At 35.2% G+C, this 14,558-nt stretch overlaps 1 protein-coding gene across 1 annotated transcript in view; it reads left to right on the forward strand.

Moving 5' to 3' along the window:
- Positions 1-14,558, forward strand: part of LOC148945648 (uncharacterized) — a 105,733-nt gene that overhangs the window by 44,672 nt on the left and 46,503 nt on the right. Inside the window, exons 4-8 of the mRNA XM_089098527.1 lie at positions 362-438; positions 4,515-4,628; positions 8,345-8,372; positions 8,564-8,757; positions 11,778-11,987. Coding sequence (XP_088954653.1) covers positions 362-438; positions 4,515-4,628; positions 8,345-8,372; positions 8,564-8,757; positions 11,778-11,987 — 623 coding nt within the window. The remainder of the gene's footprint in view (positions 1-361; positions 439-4,514; positions 4,629-8,344; positions 8,373-8,563; positions 8,758-11,777; positions 11,988-14,558) is intronic.

Below are 14,558 nucleotides of genomic sequence, written 5' to 3' on the forward strand. Positions count from 1 at the left end.
ATCAAAATTCAATTTTTTAGAGTTTCGGTTACTATTGAGCCGGGTCGTTCCTTACTTACAGTTCGTTACCACGAACTGTTTGATTATTTCAGTTAACATGGGCTAGAGGTCGTTCTTTACTATAAACTAGACTACAGTTACAGCTGCAACCATGATGTTATGACCACTCTACACACCCATACACACCTTTCAGCGATGTAATTCTCTTCGTGATCGTCTTTTGCTAGGTTGCAAGCTACCGCTGCAATCCGGATGCTTCCTCTATTGTCAGACAAGGTTTGTGAAGAGCAGAACTTTTGAAATGTTAACCCATGTTTCTTTAGCATTAACATTTCCATATTGATCACTGATTTTATTTCAGGTCTACCGGCCAAATTCAATGACATCGAAATGCCCCTTTCTAGCGAAGATTCTACAATCTTCATTCATGTACCAGAAGTAAGTTTTCTAGGTTTTTACATACAGTTGAAGCTCTCTGCTTCTTTCTGTCTCTCTCTCTCTCTCTCTCTCTCTCTCTCTCTCTCTCTATCTCTCTCTCTCTCTCTCTCTCTCTCTCTCTCTCTCTCTCTCTCTCTCTCTCTCTCTCTCTCTCTCTCTCAATCTTTCATGTCTCTGCGCTCCTTTCCTTACAGTCCTCATTTTTCTGCAATTTAGTGGTACTACTGAGGGATAGATTAATATTATTTCATCTGTTAACCCTTAGCAAATACCACAGAGATTGCCAGAAAACACCGTTTTCCAGTATTTATATTGTACCTATGAAGATTTTACCTCGCAGAGTTGTAAAACCATAATTTTGAAAACATTTTTTGAAGAAGATTTTTACGAGGTGAAACGATTTTTTTCGAAAAGGGTTTTAAAGCTCCATGAGAGGCCCATTTGTGTTTACTATTAAAAACTCATTGCTGCGCCAAGCCGCCTGAGATCCACAGAGCTGTGCTTGCTCCATCTCCACCGGGTCGAGTTCATCCTAATCAGTTTAAAATTTCACTCTTTATTCCCTCCCACGAAATTTAAATTTCCTTTCTCATGGCCTCCCATGGTCACCCCACTCGAGGACATCTTGATTTTCGTCTGGACCTAGATGAAGGGCTAAAAAGTACAATTTGTGATTCTACTACTATCTATAGTAGATCACATCAACAGTATTAGCTATTGATTGCTAGGGAAAATTTGAGTCAATTACTCAGCACCTATCAAAAGTTTGATCAATGTTAAAAAATTTCAAAATCAATATCAAAAAGACTAAGTCACTAAGACTAGGTATAAACGAAGGCGTAGAGTTGATGTTGGTAAGGAGAAGATCGATCGAGTGGACGGCTTCACTTAGCTAGGTTGTATTATTAGGAAAGAGGGTGGATGCAGTGAAGATGATAAAAGTAGAATAGCCAAGGGCCAGAGTTTTTTTTTTACAGTAGAAAAAGGTTCGGAAGAATAGGAAGATAAGTCTGCCAACCAATATTAGAATATTCGAAGCCTCAGTAATGACAGTGGTCAAATATGGTTCTGAAGCTTGGGCGCTCAGAAAAAAAGGAGAAAGATTTGCTGGATGTTTTCCAGAGAGATTGCCTATGGATTGCTTTGGATACCCGACTGCTTGACCGCAACTCAAGCTGTAAGCTGTTCGAAAAATGAGGGTCCATCCCTCGTTCTAAGGCTATAATGAAAGAAAGGTTGAGATGGCTAGAATATATTCTGCTGATATGTCGGAAAACCCTGTAGGGCCAAACGAAAATCAGGTTGCCCCTAGATGGGGTGGGAGGATGTTTGAAGGAGAGGTTTAAGGGAAACGGAGACTTCTTGGGAGGGTGTAAAAAGGGAGACTAAATAGATTGGGACGGAGGAGGAGCGTGTGTAGCTATGATGGTCTCAGGCGGTTTGGTGCTGTAGTGGGTTATTAGTAGTAGTAATAGTAGTATCAAAAAGTAATTGATTATTGATGCCTGATTTTCCGAAATTGGTACAGCTGTTTCTATTGTTTATTTTCCGCATATTTTATAGTCAATTCAGCGTTATTATAAACAAAATACAAATTAACTGAACTGTTAGTAACTCCCTTAAAGAAGGATTCTAAAAAATACTCTTAGCTGGGTGGTTGCATACACTTAACCATTTAGCTAATTAATAGCTAACAGCGAAAGAAAAACAATGGCAATAAATAAAGTAAAGATGAAAAGAGTTTTTTTTTTGCTCATATTAAAGCGGAAGACGGTGTGATTAGGCCAAACTTTTTTATTTGGTACACACCAATGAGGGTGTGATTCCGGGCCTTATCCAGGGTTTTTGTTTAGGGGAGGGGGGTCCCCAATTTATTTTTTTTTTGGGGGGGGGCTTACTAAAATAATGAAGAAAAAGGAGTTTACCTCCCATGGACTTTGTCTACCGGACACAAATAATTCTTTTTTACGTGCTTCGTTACGACCCATATCCCTTCCTCTCCTCTGGATATGGTTGTGTGGGAAACTGATTTAAGTGAAGAAGATCAAGTGTGTCTGTGGGAATGAAAAGAGAGGTCATCTATTTTTTCATGAAATTGATAATGTTAATTATAGAAAAACCTAAATATGGATTATGAGTGGTTTTATTTTCTATCTATTTGTTTGTGCTTGTTTTACATTGTACTGGAGATAAAGTAACCATTCCTAACAGGGATACCCAAGAGCGGATCCAGGATTTTTGTTGGGGGGGGAGTTTACTAATTTTCAACTCGGTTTTCGACTAATTTTATTAATTTTTACTAAGGTTTTACTAATTTTCGACTCAAATTTCGGGGGGGGGGGTTCAAACCGGGTAACCTCCCTGGATACGGCCTTGGGTATACCATTGACATATTTGTGTCTATTTTGTTTAGGTGGCCTATGTTTTAGATACTAACCTAGCCCTAATTACTCAACATAATGTGTGAAAATAAGCTTAAGAGCAAAGCTCGAAAGAAACTCTCTTCCTACTCTCTGAAACGTGTGGACCAGACCCAAATAAATTCAGATCTAGAATTAAAATCTAAATTATAATTAATTAAAGTTGAGCTAGATTTAGCTGTTCTATTTCATCTGAATAATACTGTAACTGGTGTTTGTAATTTTTAATCCCTAACCTTACATACCTGCTAAGATTAATTCCAAGTAGTATGTGACTGGTTGCAATGTTGTTACAATGTTTATTCAGTGAGAATAAAGGTAAAAAAATAAACGTTGTACAAACGTCGCAGTTAGGTCTGAAGGTCATATCTGACATTTCCACTCGTCTGAGTTAGTGGTAGAAAACCGTTTGCAAAGCTGTTCTCAAAGGGAGGATTAGCAGAATAATGTAGTTCAGGCGGATCAGTATTTGATTAGATGTACATTGCCCTGCTGATTAACTCTCAGCACATGATTTTTGGCAATTATTTCAGAAGTTTTAATGTCAGATATGTTCTTTAGGCTTAATAGAGGCGAAATTATTATAATATTTGACAATATTGTACATTGCAACAGGACCAGACGTTTCCGCCTAACCCAGCATACGAATGAAGCTTCTGAATGAGGGTCTTTCATGATGGCCGGTCTTGTGCCAATTTTTCCGCAAACTTCAGCCAGCGCTTGTCTCATTTGTGGTCGAATATGTGGAAACCTCCAGCAGGTTCTAGATCTCGATTATCGTCTTAATGACGAGCTTAATGACGCTTGAGATTTTTGATGTTGAAACAACGTCAGCGGAAACCGTTGTTCAAAGTCCTGACATAATAGCATAAAATTGAACGTAGGCAACGGTGAACAGAAACCTCTAGATTACGTCATTGAGCTGCTTTGATAGGCCACGATTCAACCACGTAGAATAAGACGGCCTTCACTGTTGCCTTATATATGCTTATCTTCATTCGCAAGCTAATCGCTCGACAGAACCAGAGGTGTTTGCGGAGCTGAGCAAAAACTGCTTGAACCCTAACATTGTATACAAACGTCTAAAAGAAGAAGAAATTTCTATAGTAATAAAAGAAAATCTTGCACTGCACCTCTTTGAAGAAGGAAGCCCGAGAATTCGAGGTGTTATGGGGGTTTAATTTATATCAAATACATTTAAATCGGTAAATATCTCGCTAATTAGTTTCTTATGTTTTTTATTACATACAGAATGTATGTAATATATGGGTATGGTCTTAAAAGTAATGTTGAATTTGTTTTTTTTTTGTACGGTTTGTGGTGCCGAATAGGATTTACGATTTGTTTTGGTTGTTTCATAATTTATTTAGTCCTGTGTTGTTTTTTAATCTATTTTTGCCACCCCCTCGAACAAGTTTTTCTTCTTCTCGGGGTGGCTGTTAATACTGATACTGTTTTTTTTTGTTTAATAAATATATCTCTTTCTAAAAAAAAAAAAAATGCCCAACTTAAAACTCGTCTTTAAAGTCAGGTTGCACCAGGTAGGTGCAACTATCGCTTGGCGAAATCAGTGGGTTATTTTTTATGGAATAAACCCTACTGGGAGGTATTTTGATTTACTAATGGTTCCTAATTTACTATGAGTCTTCATTATAGGGCAACTCCATTGATGAAGATGCTTCTTTAGTCGTCGAGCCAAGAAAATCGAAGCGCCGACCTGCTAAAGCTCCCATTGAGGCTAGCGATCCTAAGCCGAAATCATCAAACAGAGTGAGTCTTTGTTTTTCTCCAAACTACCATGTTTTTATTTAAAAAAAAATAGCATCGGAAAAAGTTTAGAAACGGATAAAAATTTTAATTAAGGGATAAATTTTCCGATTAACTCACTAATGATAGCTAAGAGATAGACATATCTTTAGAATAAAAATTTCATTCTGAACCCAGGCATAACATTTATTTGCGTCGGAAATGAACTCTAACCTCTCCGCCCTAATCTGCAATATACCTTCAGTTGTATATATGCACTGAATTCTCCTGTCACTCTTTTCTTCAAACTGATTCAACAGTTTGTCAAAATAATGGAAAATTTATTGCATATATACAACTCAGGGTACATATTTGTAAAGGGGTGGGGTTCATTTTTCGCAAATGCATTGGATTAAGGTTTTAAGGATTAAGATTTTTCGCAAGTTCATTTTTGACGCAAATGAATGTTATGTTTGGATTAAGGATGAAATTCTGATTCTAAAGATGTGTCTATCTTTTAGTTATCTCATTAGTTAGTTAATGAGAAAATTTATCAGTTAAGGTTTACGCTCTCCGTGTAAGTTTTTGGTATGTTATTTTCTGTATTGCTGTGTTTTTGTTTTTTTTTAGCGCGAGAAAAATAATTGCAGTCGTTTGTTAGTTGAGATCGTATTTTAACCATCTGCCGAATTACATTTTGAAATGAGCTTCACATCTTTTTAAATTCAAAAAGGCGTCGAAAATTGACTGAAAATCGTTGAAAAATGGAGTTTTTTTCTATTTGTAAGCATGTTTTGATCAGTCCTAAAGTAAAACTTTTAGTAATATCTTAGTTATGGCTCAGTGAATGAACAGATTTGAATTTAAAATTTTGATAATGTAGGTACAAGGCCGTATCCAGGGGGGGGGGGGTTAGGTTATTTGACCCCCCCCTCCCCCCGAAATATTTTTCCGACTCGTAAAAAAATCCTGGATACGAGTTTGTGCAAGTATCTTGTAATTTCGGTGCAAGTTACAGCTGTAGACTTGTGGCAAAATCTTGCGTTTCAGAAGGAACTTAAACCGTAAGAGAGGGAAAAAAAACCAAAAAAAAACCGAAAGACTATACTATAGCAGCACTAATCAAAGTCCAAACATTTCGGTGTCATATCGGTGCTTTTTCATTAATTTTCCTATAATGCTCAAAGTATTTTCAATTAAAAAAACCGTAGGGACCAGATTTAAAAAATTTAATTTGGTAGATTAATTTGGTATTTTATATTTAATATAATATATCTAATTCGGTAGATAAATTTGACTGAATTCGGTATTTTATCGGATTATAAAGCATCATTCCAGTTCACATTTAAAAATCCACAATCCCTGCTCCAACCCATTTTGAAACGTTGAATTTTACCTTAACAGGAATTTATGACGTCCAAGGCATTTGATGACGTCAATTTATGACGTTAATTTGGCATTTTATTGGATTATAAAGCATCATTCCAGTTCACATTTTAAAATCCACAATCTCCGCTCCACCCCATTTTGAAACGTTGAATTTTACCTTAACAGGAATTTATGACGTCCAAGGCATTTGATGACGTCAATTTATGACGTTAATTTGGCATTTTATCGGATTATAAAGCATCATTCCAGTTCACATTTAAAATTCACAATCCCCGCTCCACCCCATTTTGAAACGTTGATTTTTACCTGAACAGGAATTTATGACGTCAAAGGCTAATGCAATATGACATTTTAGATCTAATGCCTTCTGGGACGTTCAAATTGATTCATAGTTTAGTTTAGAATTAATGCAAACTCTGCATTTTAATTCAGAAAATTAATTAAATTTCAAGGAACTTCCTCGCACCCAGCAGAATTAATTTCGTACAAATTATATTGAATGGCTGAATTAATTTTTTATTTTAAGCTTAGGTGATTTTCAAATATTTCGTTGAAAAAATCGAAAAGTCTTCAAATTTCAGTTTTTTATGAAATATCTGTAGTGATCAGTTAAGTATTTTTACATTGCAGTACATTTTCTGTAAAATGCAAACAATGCCTGAGTGTAACGCGTCAGGGCGAATAAATGCCCCGTCCTATTCTTGGCAAAATGTGATTATTTTTTATAGTTGTAACTTTAAGTTACAACTAAAGACTGACACTAAAGCACGCGACGGTCAAAAATTAAAATTGGTTGGGAGAGGTTTTTTCGGGGGGGGGGGGGGCCCCAAAAAAATTAAAAAGGAGGGGTTTACCTCCCGTGGACTGGCATGAAACCTCCCGTGGACTGGTCCAAATGGCATGAAACAAGAGATTTTTTTAACTGTAGGTTTGCAAAAAATTTATGAGTCAAAGATTTTTTGTGGGGTTGGGGGTGGGGTTGAAACTAGCTAACCCTCCTCCAGCTTTTCTTAATTGAAAAAATATACTATTTCAAAATGCTATATACATTTTTCACAAAGCTCCTAAAGTTGGATTTGAAAGAACTACTTACTATTGAATTCGTCTTCTTTCTTTTTATAGTTTACCTTAGTTTACTACTTTACTTTGCTTTACTAGTTTACTTTAACTTACATTTATTTCTTTTCGACACGTAATATTATACAAAATTGCCATTTTGTAGCTTTTAAATAGGTATTGAGGAAATTGAATGCCCTGTTGTTAATGGATGAATAAATAGTCAAAGGAAATTAGGTAGATTAATGGGAGATACAGAGACTATAAAGCTTTTAAGGCTAAAGACTCCTATCAGTCCCAGATTTGAATATTAATTAGAATTGTTTTTTTTTTACCGCCATTGGTTGTGCGTGGGAACTCTTAATGTCTCAAAAATTGAAGTTTTTATGAGGTATGGTATAGGGTTGTGACTGTAAGTATGATATAGGGTTGTGATTGTAAGTATGATATGGGGCTGTGATTGTATGATATAGGGTTGTGAGCATTATAAAATGAATTTGGAGCCATTTGACTGCTAAAACGCCATCTGGCGTCATTTTGGTTCTCTACCAGCCAAAATTGTTGTGTTATTTTCATGATTTGATTTTCCTTTAGACTTTAGACCATATTCCATTTTGACGATGTTTTCCCCCTTCTTCTAAAATCAAGTAGATTTTTTTTAAGCTCATAACTTTTGATGAATAACTTTAAACTTATTGATTAATAAATGTTTGTAATTCCAATTTAAAAAAAGAGAATAATTCTGAAGTATTTATTGGTATTAAAAAAAAATTGTCTTTAGTCTTACTGCTAGCGTGAGTTGCTCTTTACTTACCGTTTATTAAAGTGAACTCTGATCAGTAAAATTTGTCATCTGAATTTGAACAAACACTTTCAAATGGTTGTTCAATGGCGGATCTAACATAGAAAAGCATAGGGAATTATGTAAACACATCTGGAGATGGGGGGGGGCACGAGCCTGGATCCTTTTCCCCCTGATTAAGTATCTGTCACCCTGGCTCGATTGTCCAGACATTACGACATTCCGTAAAAACGTTTCTTTTGTGCTCATACAACGTATACTGGGGTTTAGACTACGTATGCTCCTGTGGTAATCAGTATTGTTACTTCATGGTATATAACTTCTCAATTGTATACATTTTTATGGTGCTATTTTGTGCTTATTTTTAATTGTGCTTATATAGGCACTCTTCGTTCATCGTAGTTATGTGCTTCTTCCGCATTTGGCAGATTTAAAGACCGATCAGAATTCCGACCAGTAGCCACTGCTTCATGTCTTTTTTATTATGTTTTAGGCTGTTATTTTGCCAGATACTTCTGATGGTTCAATTGTTTACTTTTATTATGGTGCTATTTTGTGCTTATTTTTAGTTGTGCTTATATAGGCATTCTTCGTTCATCTTAGTTATGTGCTTCTTCCGCATTTGGCAGAGTTACAGACCGATCAGTATTCGGACCAGTAGCCACTGCTTCATATCTTTTTTTTATTGTGTTTTATGCTGTTGTTTTACCAGATACTTCTGATTGTTCAATTGTTGTGCCTAAAAGAAGAGGAAAAAGAAAGATTGTTGCGCCAGAATTCTCACCAGAAGCAACTGAAGCTTTGAAAAAGCTTGTAGGAGGAAATTGGAGAAATAAAAAGAAGCAGAAAGATAAAAAAGATGGGCGTTCAGTAAACCGAAATGAACCTAGTGTGCCTGTTGAACACGTAAGCTATTTGTTGTTTTTTTTTTAATTGAATTTGATTAAACTATATTAAAAAAAACACACGATTTAATCCAAGAAGAAACAAAGCTCTGACAACAATATACAAGAAACGTGGCAAATTGTAGAAAAAAAGCCAAGACAGATAGTCCGAGTAATTGAGAGGCAACAATGTATTAAATGGCGGGAGTAAGTATGACTCTCTTATTGGACAAATGCTTGTGTGTTAGATTCTGATCCGATGATTTTGAATTGAAAATCAAGTATTTTGTAGTAGGCATCAAAACATGGCTAATTGTAGAAAACAGCCAAGACAGATAGTCTGAGTAATTGAGAGACAAAGATATTTAAATGTTTAAATACTCGCTGGAAGCACATTCCAAACACTCGGTCCCAAATAGCGAACCGTAAATCCTGCCTGAGTGCTCTGCCTATGCTATATGTTCAACTCAAAATGTGTAAAGTTTACTCCTTTTTTGATTTTTTCAGATATCCTTTAGCTTAATTTGTTCATTCTGAGAATGCGCTTTACAGGGAGACATGCATTTGTCAGCTTTTTTTGGCGTTTTATTTTTAAAGAAACAATTTGTTGAAGCCAAATTGAAGCAAAGTTCTTCAAGCTAAATACTTACTAATGTATCTGAGCAGAGATACCATGTACGCAGGGAATGACTTACTTCGTTTAAGCAGTATGATTGAAAAAAGGGATAATTGATTTTTTTTTTTTTTTTTTTTTTAATTTCGCGTATCTGTTTTCGCTTAACTTACCTCCTATGGTGCTCCTGTGCCACGAGAAGCACCCAGGACATGCACTAAGAGCTACTAGTCATCCCACCTGTGTGCCACTGCTCTGATATCTTCCCATTTGGGTCGGCTCGCCATGTCAATGTTGAAAGGGTCCCAGTGATAAGTAGGACGTAAGGTGTACTATGGTCGATCCCTTCTGCGGTCTTTGAGTTTGCCATTCTTGGACCTGTCTAGGGACAGATCATAGACAAAGTATGTCCCCAATATGGCGCCACCTTTGATTCTGACCGATGTCTGAAACCATGGGTTGGTCTGAGGTAGAACGGACAATCTGGTTCGTAACGTCATATCCCAGTCGTTAATCAGGACCCTTGGAAGGTGGTTATTTTCGAAGTCGAGAATCTGTCTTTTTTGTTGCTGATTCATTTCCTGCACTAGCTGCTGCTGAAAAGTGCAGAAAAGTCATTGCTATTAAATAGCCTCTATTTCAGCTTCACAGAATACCTTTTCGATCACCACACTGGCTTTAGTTGGTTAAAAGTTCCATTGGCTTCTGTTCTCAGCTGCACTTACCGCTCGCTTGACCTTGAAATTTCTATTGTGTTGCCGAAGCACCTGAACTCTACGTCCTGCTCGACAATTGACGTTTATCCTTTCTGGGAATAAAAAAAACAGCTGAGATACGCATTTTTGACCTTTTTAATAATGATGTGCTTGTTCAAGAGGTTTTCCTTCTCTCGTTATACCCTGAAAAGCAGGGTCAACACCCCAAAACCCTACACGTTTTATGAAAAAGTAATGAAGCCAATGGGGAACTTGCAAAAATCTGAAAATTTTGAGTGGCAAGGGGGCCTGAAAGCTTGCCTTTCCACATGACTGGTTTAATTAATAATAGAAACGCTATTATATTGTAAAGCGTTTCGGAATTGAAGGTGTAGGCCTATTCAAAAATGGCGTTTAAAAAAATCCACAAGAAACTTTACTTTAGTTCTTTACTTTAGTTACTTTAGTTCAATACACCCAGTTCAATTTTAATGAAACTTAGTTCAGTTCAATAATAAAGCGCTCCTCAGAACTGGTTTAACGCTGCACTAAGCTAACTAATAGAACTAAGCTAACTATTAGCTAACTAAGCTAACTAAGTGAACTAAGCTTCACTATTATATTCCCTTATTGAAATACATGAAAATAGGTACACAATTCCCATTTTTAAATAGTTTTGATGTATGGAGCGTTTATGCTGTTGACATTTTTATCACGCCATTTTTGTTTCTGATTTTGCTATTCACATGTTTTTCAAATTCTAATTTCTAAATTTAAAAAATATTCAGTTTAGCTGAAAATTTGCTCCAAATGTAGATAGATAGACATATGAACACACGATTTATTAAATGTAGATATATATATATATATATATATATATATATATATATATATATATATATATATATATATATATATATATATATATATATATATATATTTCAGAGTTTATGTTAGATTTTGTTTAACCGTAAGCTCCTCAAGCTCACGGTGGTTGAGCTTGTGGAGTCATACCATTAACCCTAAGCCAAAGGGTTGGCAATACTTGGACTCAAACCCCCATCCAAAGGATATACCACTAGGATTTTTATTATAGTTCATTATTTTAAATTTTAAGATAATATCATTGTTATAATATAATTATGAAACTAGTTTTTCCTTTAACTCACTTATTGCCAGTGTCGGAATGTCTAAAACTTTGCTAGCCACCAGCGTGTTGAAGCTAACAGCCAAGACTTAGTGCCCTTGTCAGAGCGGCTTACCTAGGTATAACCGAACGAAGTTAACTTTGCTTAAGAATACTCCTCCCTATCTCATATACAAAAACCAAGTCATTCTCCTTGACTAGGAAATACGATACGAAATACGAAACTTCTAGGCCATTCTCCCATTAGTATGAGCCAAGCTGTGGCTCACAGTCTTTATTTCCTATGTGTTTCGGAATCAATATTGAGACCTATATATCGAAAGACTTGCATTTAATTTGCAAGCGTACTGGATAAAAGCTATGACAGAACTGCCTGAGATAAATTTTAAATCAGGAATTATCCTTGGTTTTAAACATTTCCTTATTTAAGTACTTGGAAGTGCCACCTCATATAGTGGCGGGATTTATCAAAACAGTGTTGTCAGTGACAATTTCGACTGAAAAAGACTAAACAATAATATTATGATGAAACATAATTGTATCAATATAACAAAGAAATATTTAAGATACTTTTTGTATATTTTTAGAGGGTTGTGTTGCCAGATAATTCTGATGGTTCAATTATCGTACCCAAAAGAAAAGGAAGAAGAAAAGTTGTCGCACCAGAACTCCCACCTGAAGGAATTGAAGCTTTGAAAAAACTTGCCGAAGAAAATCGGCGGAAAAAAATGAATCAGGAAAATAAAGAAGACGGGTGCTCAACGGATGGAAACGAACCTAATGTGCCTTTTGAAAGAGTAAGCAATTCCGCTGTTCAAACGAAAATGTGCTAATTTTAGTTTTCGGGAATTTTTTCCATTTTATTCAACTTTTCTATTCCTTCTGAGAATTAGGAGAATGTCCTTTGAGTATTTCCTCTGTGATTCATACATTGTTTAGCTTTTTTTCTTTTTTTTTTAGCATTTAGTTTTTAAAGGAACAACTTGTTGCGTTTTAGACTCTGGCAATCTTTGCAAGTCTAAAACTTAATAAAAGTATGTGTGTAGTAAGTTACTTACTGAACTTTAGTGCTAACACTAAAATTCAAGTTTTTTACCATTCAAGCTAATGCCAAGTTTGTTATTCAGCTGTTTGAAATCAGAATATACTGATCTTGTTTCTTTTTGGGGATCTCCTTTAGCTTCGTTTATCCTTTTTGAGAACAAGAGTTACAATGGAGATATGCATTTGAAAGTTTTATAAAATTAAATCATTTCTAGAAAGAGTGGGAAAGCCTTATTTATGGAAAGATGGTCTTGATTCTTGTGATTTAGTTACATATTTAGAAAGTCAGGTATTTATTTTAGATACTTCATATTTATTTTATGAACAAATTCATCTTTCGCAGGGCCTGGTTGGCAATTTTGCAAGATTGAATTACTATAATTTGGCTAAATCTCATTTTTGAGAGGAAGTTTATTTTAAATCTGATTTACTGGGAAAAGGTTTTTGTTGATGGGTATAACTAAGGGCAAATTGCCCTCCAATCCAGAGCAGGAAAAGGTATTTGATAGGAAAATTGTGATTCCTGAGGGACAGTGTCCTTTTCCCCTCTGTAAGGAGGAGGAAGAGGATTTAGACCCTTTTTCCCTGGGAGTGCCTGGTGCTGAATATTAACAAATATTTACATGAGATTAATTTGCTGCATCATGACATTCTGGAAAGTAGGTTTATTCGGTTAGGTTATTTTGTTTTTAGATCAGGTATATTTCGCTTTGTATTGGTTTTGGTGTGTAATTTTTTTTTTTGTTAGTGATTTCCATTTTTTTGTGCATATACCCCGTGGGCTTCTGAAATACACTGCCTATGTCTCTATAGATATGTTTTTTCAACAATTTTTTATGCAATTAGTGATTGTATAAACTTTAAACAGTTTTTGGGGAACTTTTTGAGAACTCTGTTGTTGTTGTTGTTTTGGGAATTTATGGAGAGAGAGAGGGTAGGAATTCTTCTTTCCCAGTTAAAACCAATCGTTTTTTTCTTTTGCAAAACTCGACTCATGATTTTTGCTTTAAGTGGACAGTTTCTTTTTTGTTCGATTTTGTTTGTTTGCTGAAGAGAGAAAAAAAGAAAGTCAGAATAATCGGAACAGCATGTGTGTGCTTCCATTATCATTATCTCTCGTAGGGTTGCTCTTATTTATGCGTGGTTGTGTTTTCTTTTCTATTAGTGTTTGTTGTAGGTTAATTGTGACAGTGTTTGATTTTTTTTTCGGGGGGGGGGGGATTACAGTATTAAGAATCAGGAGCGATCCAGGATATTTATTCTTGGGGGGGGGTTACTAATTTTCGACTCGGCTTTCGACTAATTTTACTAATTTTTACTAAGGTTTTACTAATTTTCGACTCGGTCAAAAATTTCAGAGGGGGGGGGGGGGTCAAACCGGGGAACCCCCCTGGATACGGCCTTGTTAAGAATATCCTTGAAAAAAATTGGCTTTTAGTTAGGCAGTATTATATACAAAGCTTCCACCTCGTGTTAACTTCTTTTCTGAATATAGAGCTTTTTTTATTAACAAAAATAGTTCTTTTTCTAAAAAAACACATTATTTCCCAAAAATTAGTAAATTTCATAAGCCATTATGAAATTATTGGAGTATTTACATACATCTGAAAATATTGGAAGGGCTGATGGTCTTGAGGGCTTGTGTTTGCGTTTATGCGTGGCTTAAGTAATTATAGAAGCTTATTGACAATATATTTGAAAAGTGTGTCAAAAGGGATTAAATTTAGGGAAAGTGGTGTTTTGCAAATCTTTTTTTGCACGAGGAAAATTATTTTAATTGAATAAAGCTAATTTAGTTCTGTTCGAATTTATCTTTCTTACAACATGGGCTAGTTTTTATTTATTTTGTACAGCAGTTTTTTTTTTTTTTTTTTTTTTTTTTTTGAAAATCTGCCTTGCGTTATAAATTTTTTTTTCTTCTTTTCCAGTTGCCTAAAAAAGAGGAGCTTTTACAGGATAGATTTCATTTGTGCTTCATTAGGGCTAATCTTTTTCGATAGGGCTAATCTTTTTCGATAGGGCTAAATATATTACGATTATATTGGTATTTTCCCCTTTTTGTACATATTATGATTGTCAAGGAGTCTATTTACCTTAGTAATAAATAGAAAAACCATACCTTATTAAGAAACAGTTCAAACTTACTAACCAAATAAGACATATCGGCGTGGGCAGAATGAAAGGGCGTAGCCCATGTTATTAGATTATTAGAAGAAAGCAAAAATACAGTTTTTTTGTAATGTTTTTTTTTTTGGCTCAAGGATTTAGGTAAAGAAATCTTTTAAAATTACTCTTTAGCTTTATAGCATTGCCTTCAATATGGT

Source organism: Artemia sp. Qi Xiang Cuo, chromosome 12 (genome assembly GCF_049724085.1).
Source record: "Artemia sp. Qi Xiang Cuo chromosome 12, ASM4972408v1, whole genome shotgun sequence".
NCBI classification, from domain to species: Eukaryota; Metazoa; Arthropoda; class Branchiopoda; order Anostraca; family Artemiidae; genus Artemia; species Artemia sp. Qi Xiang Cuo.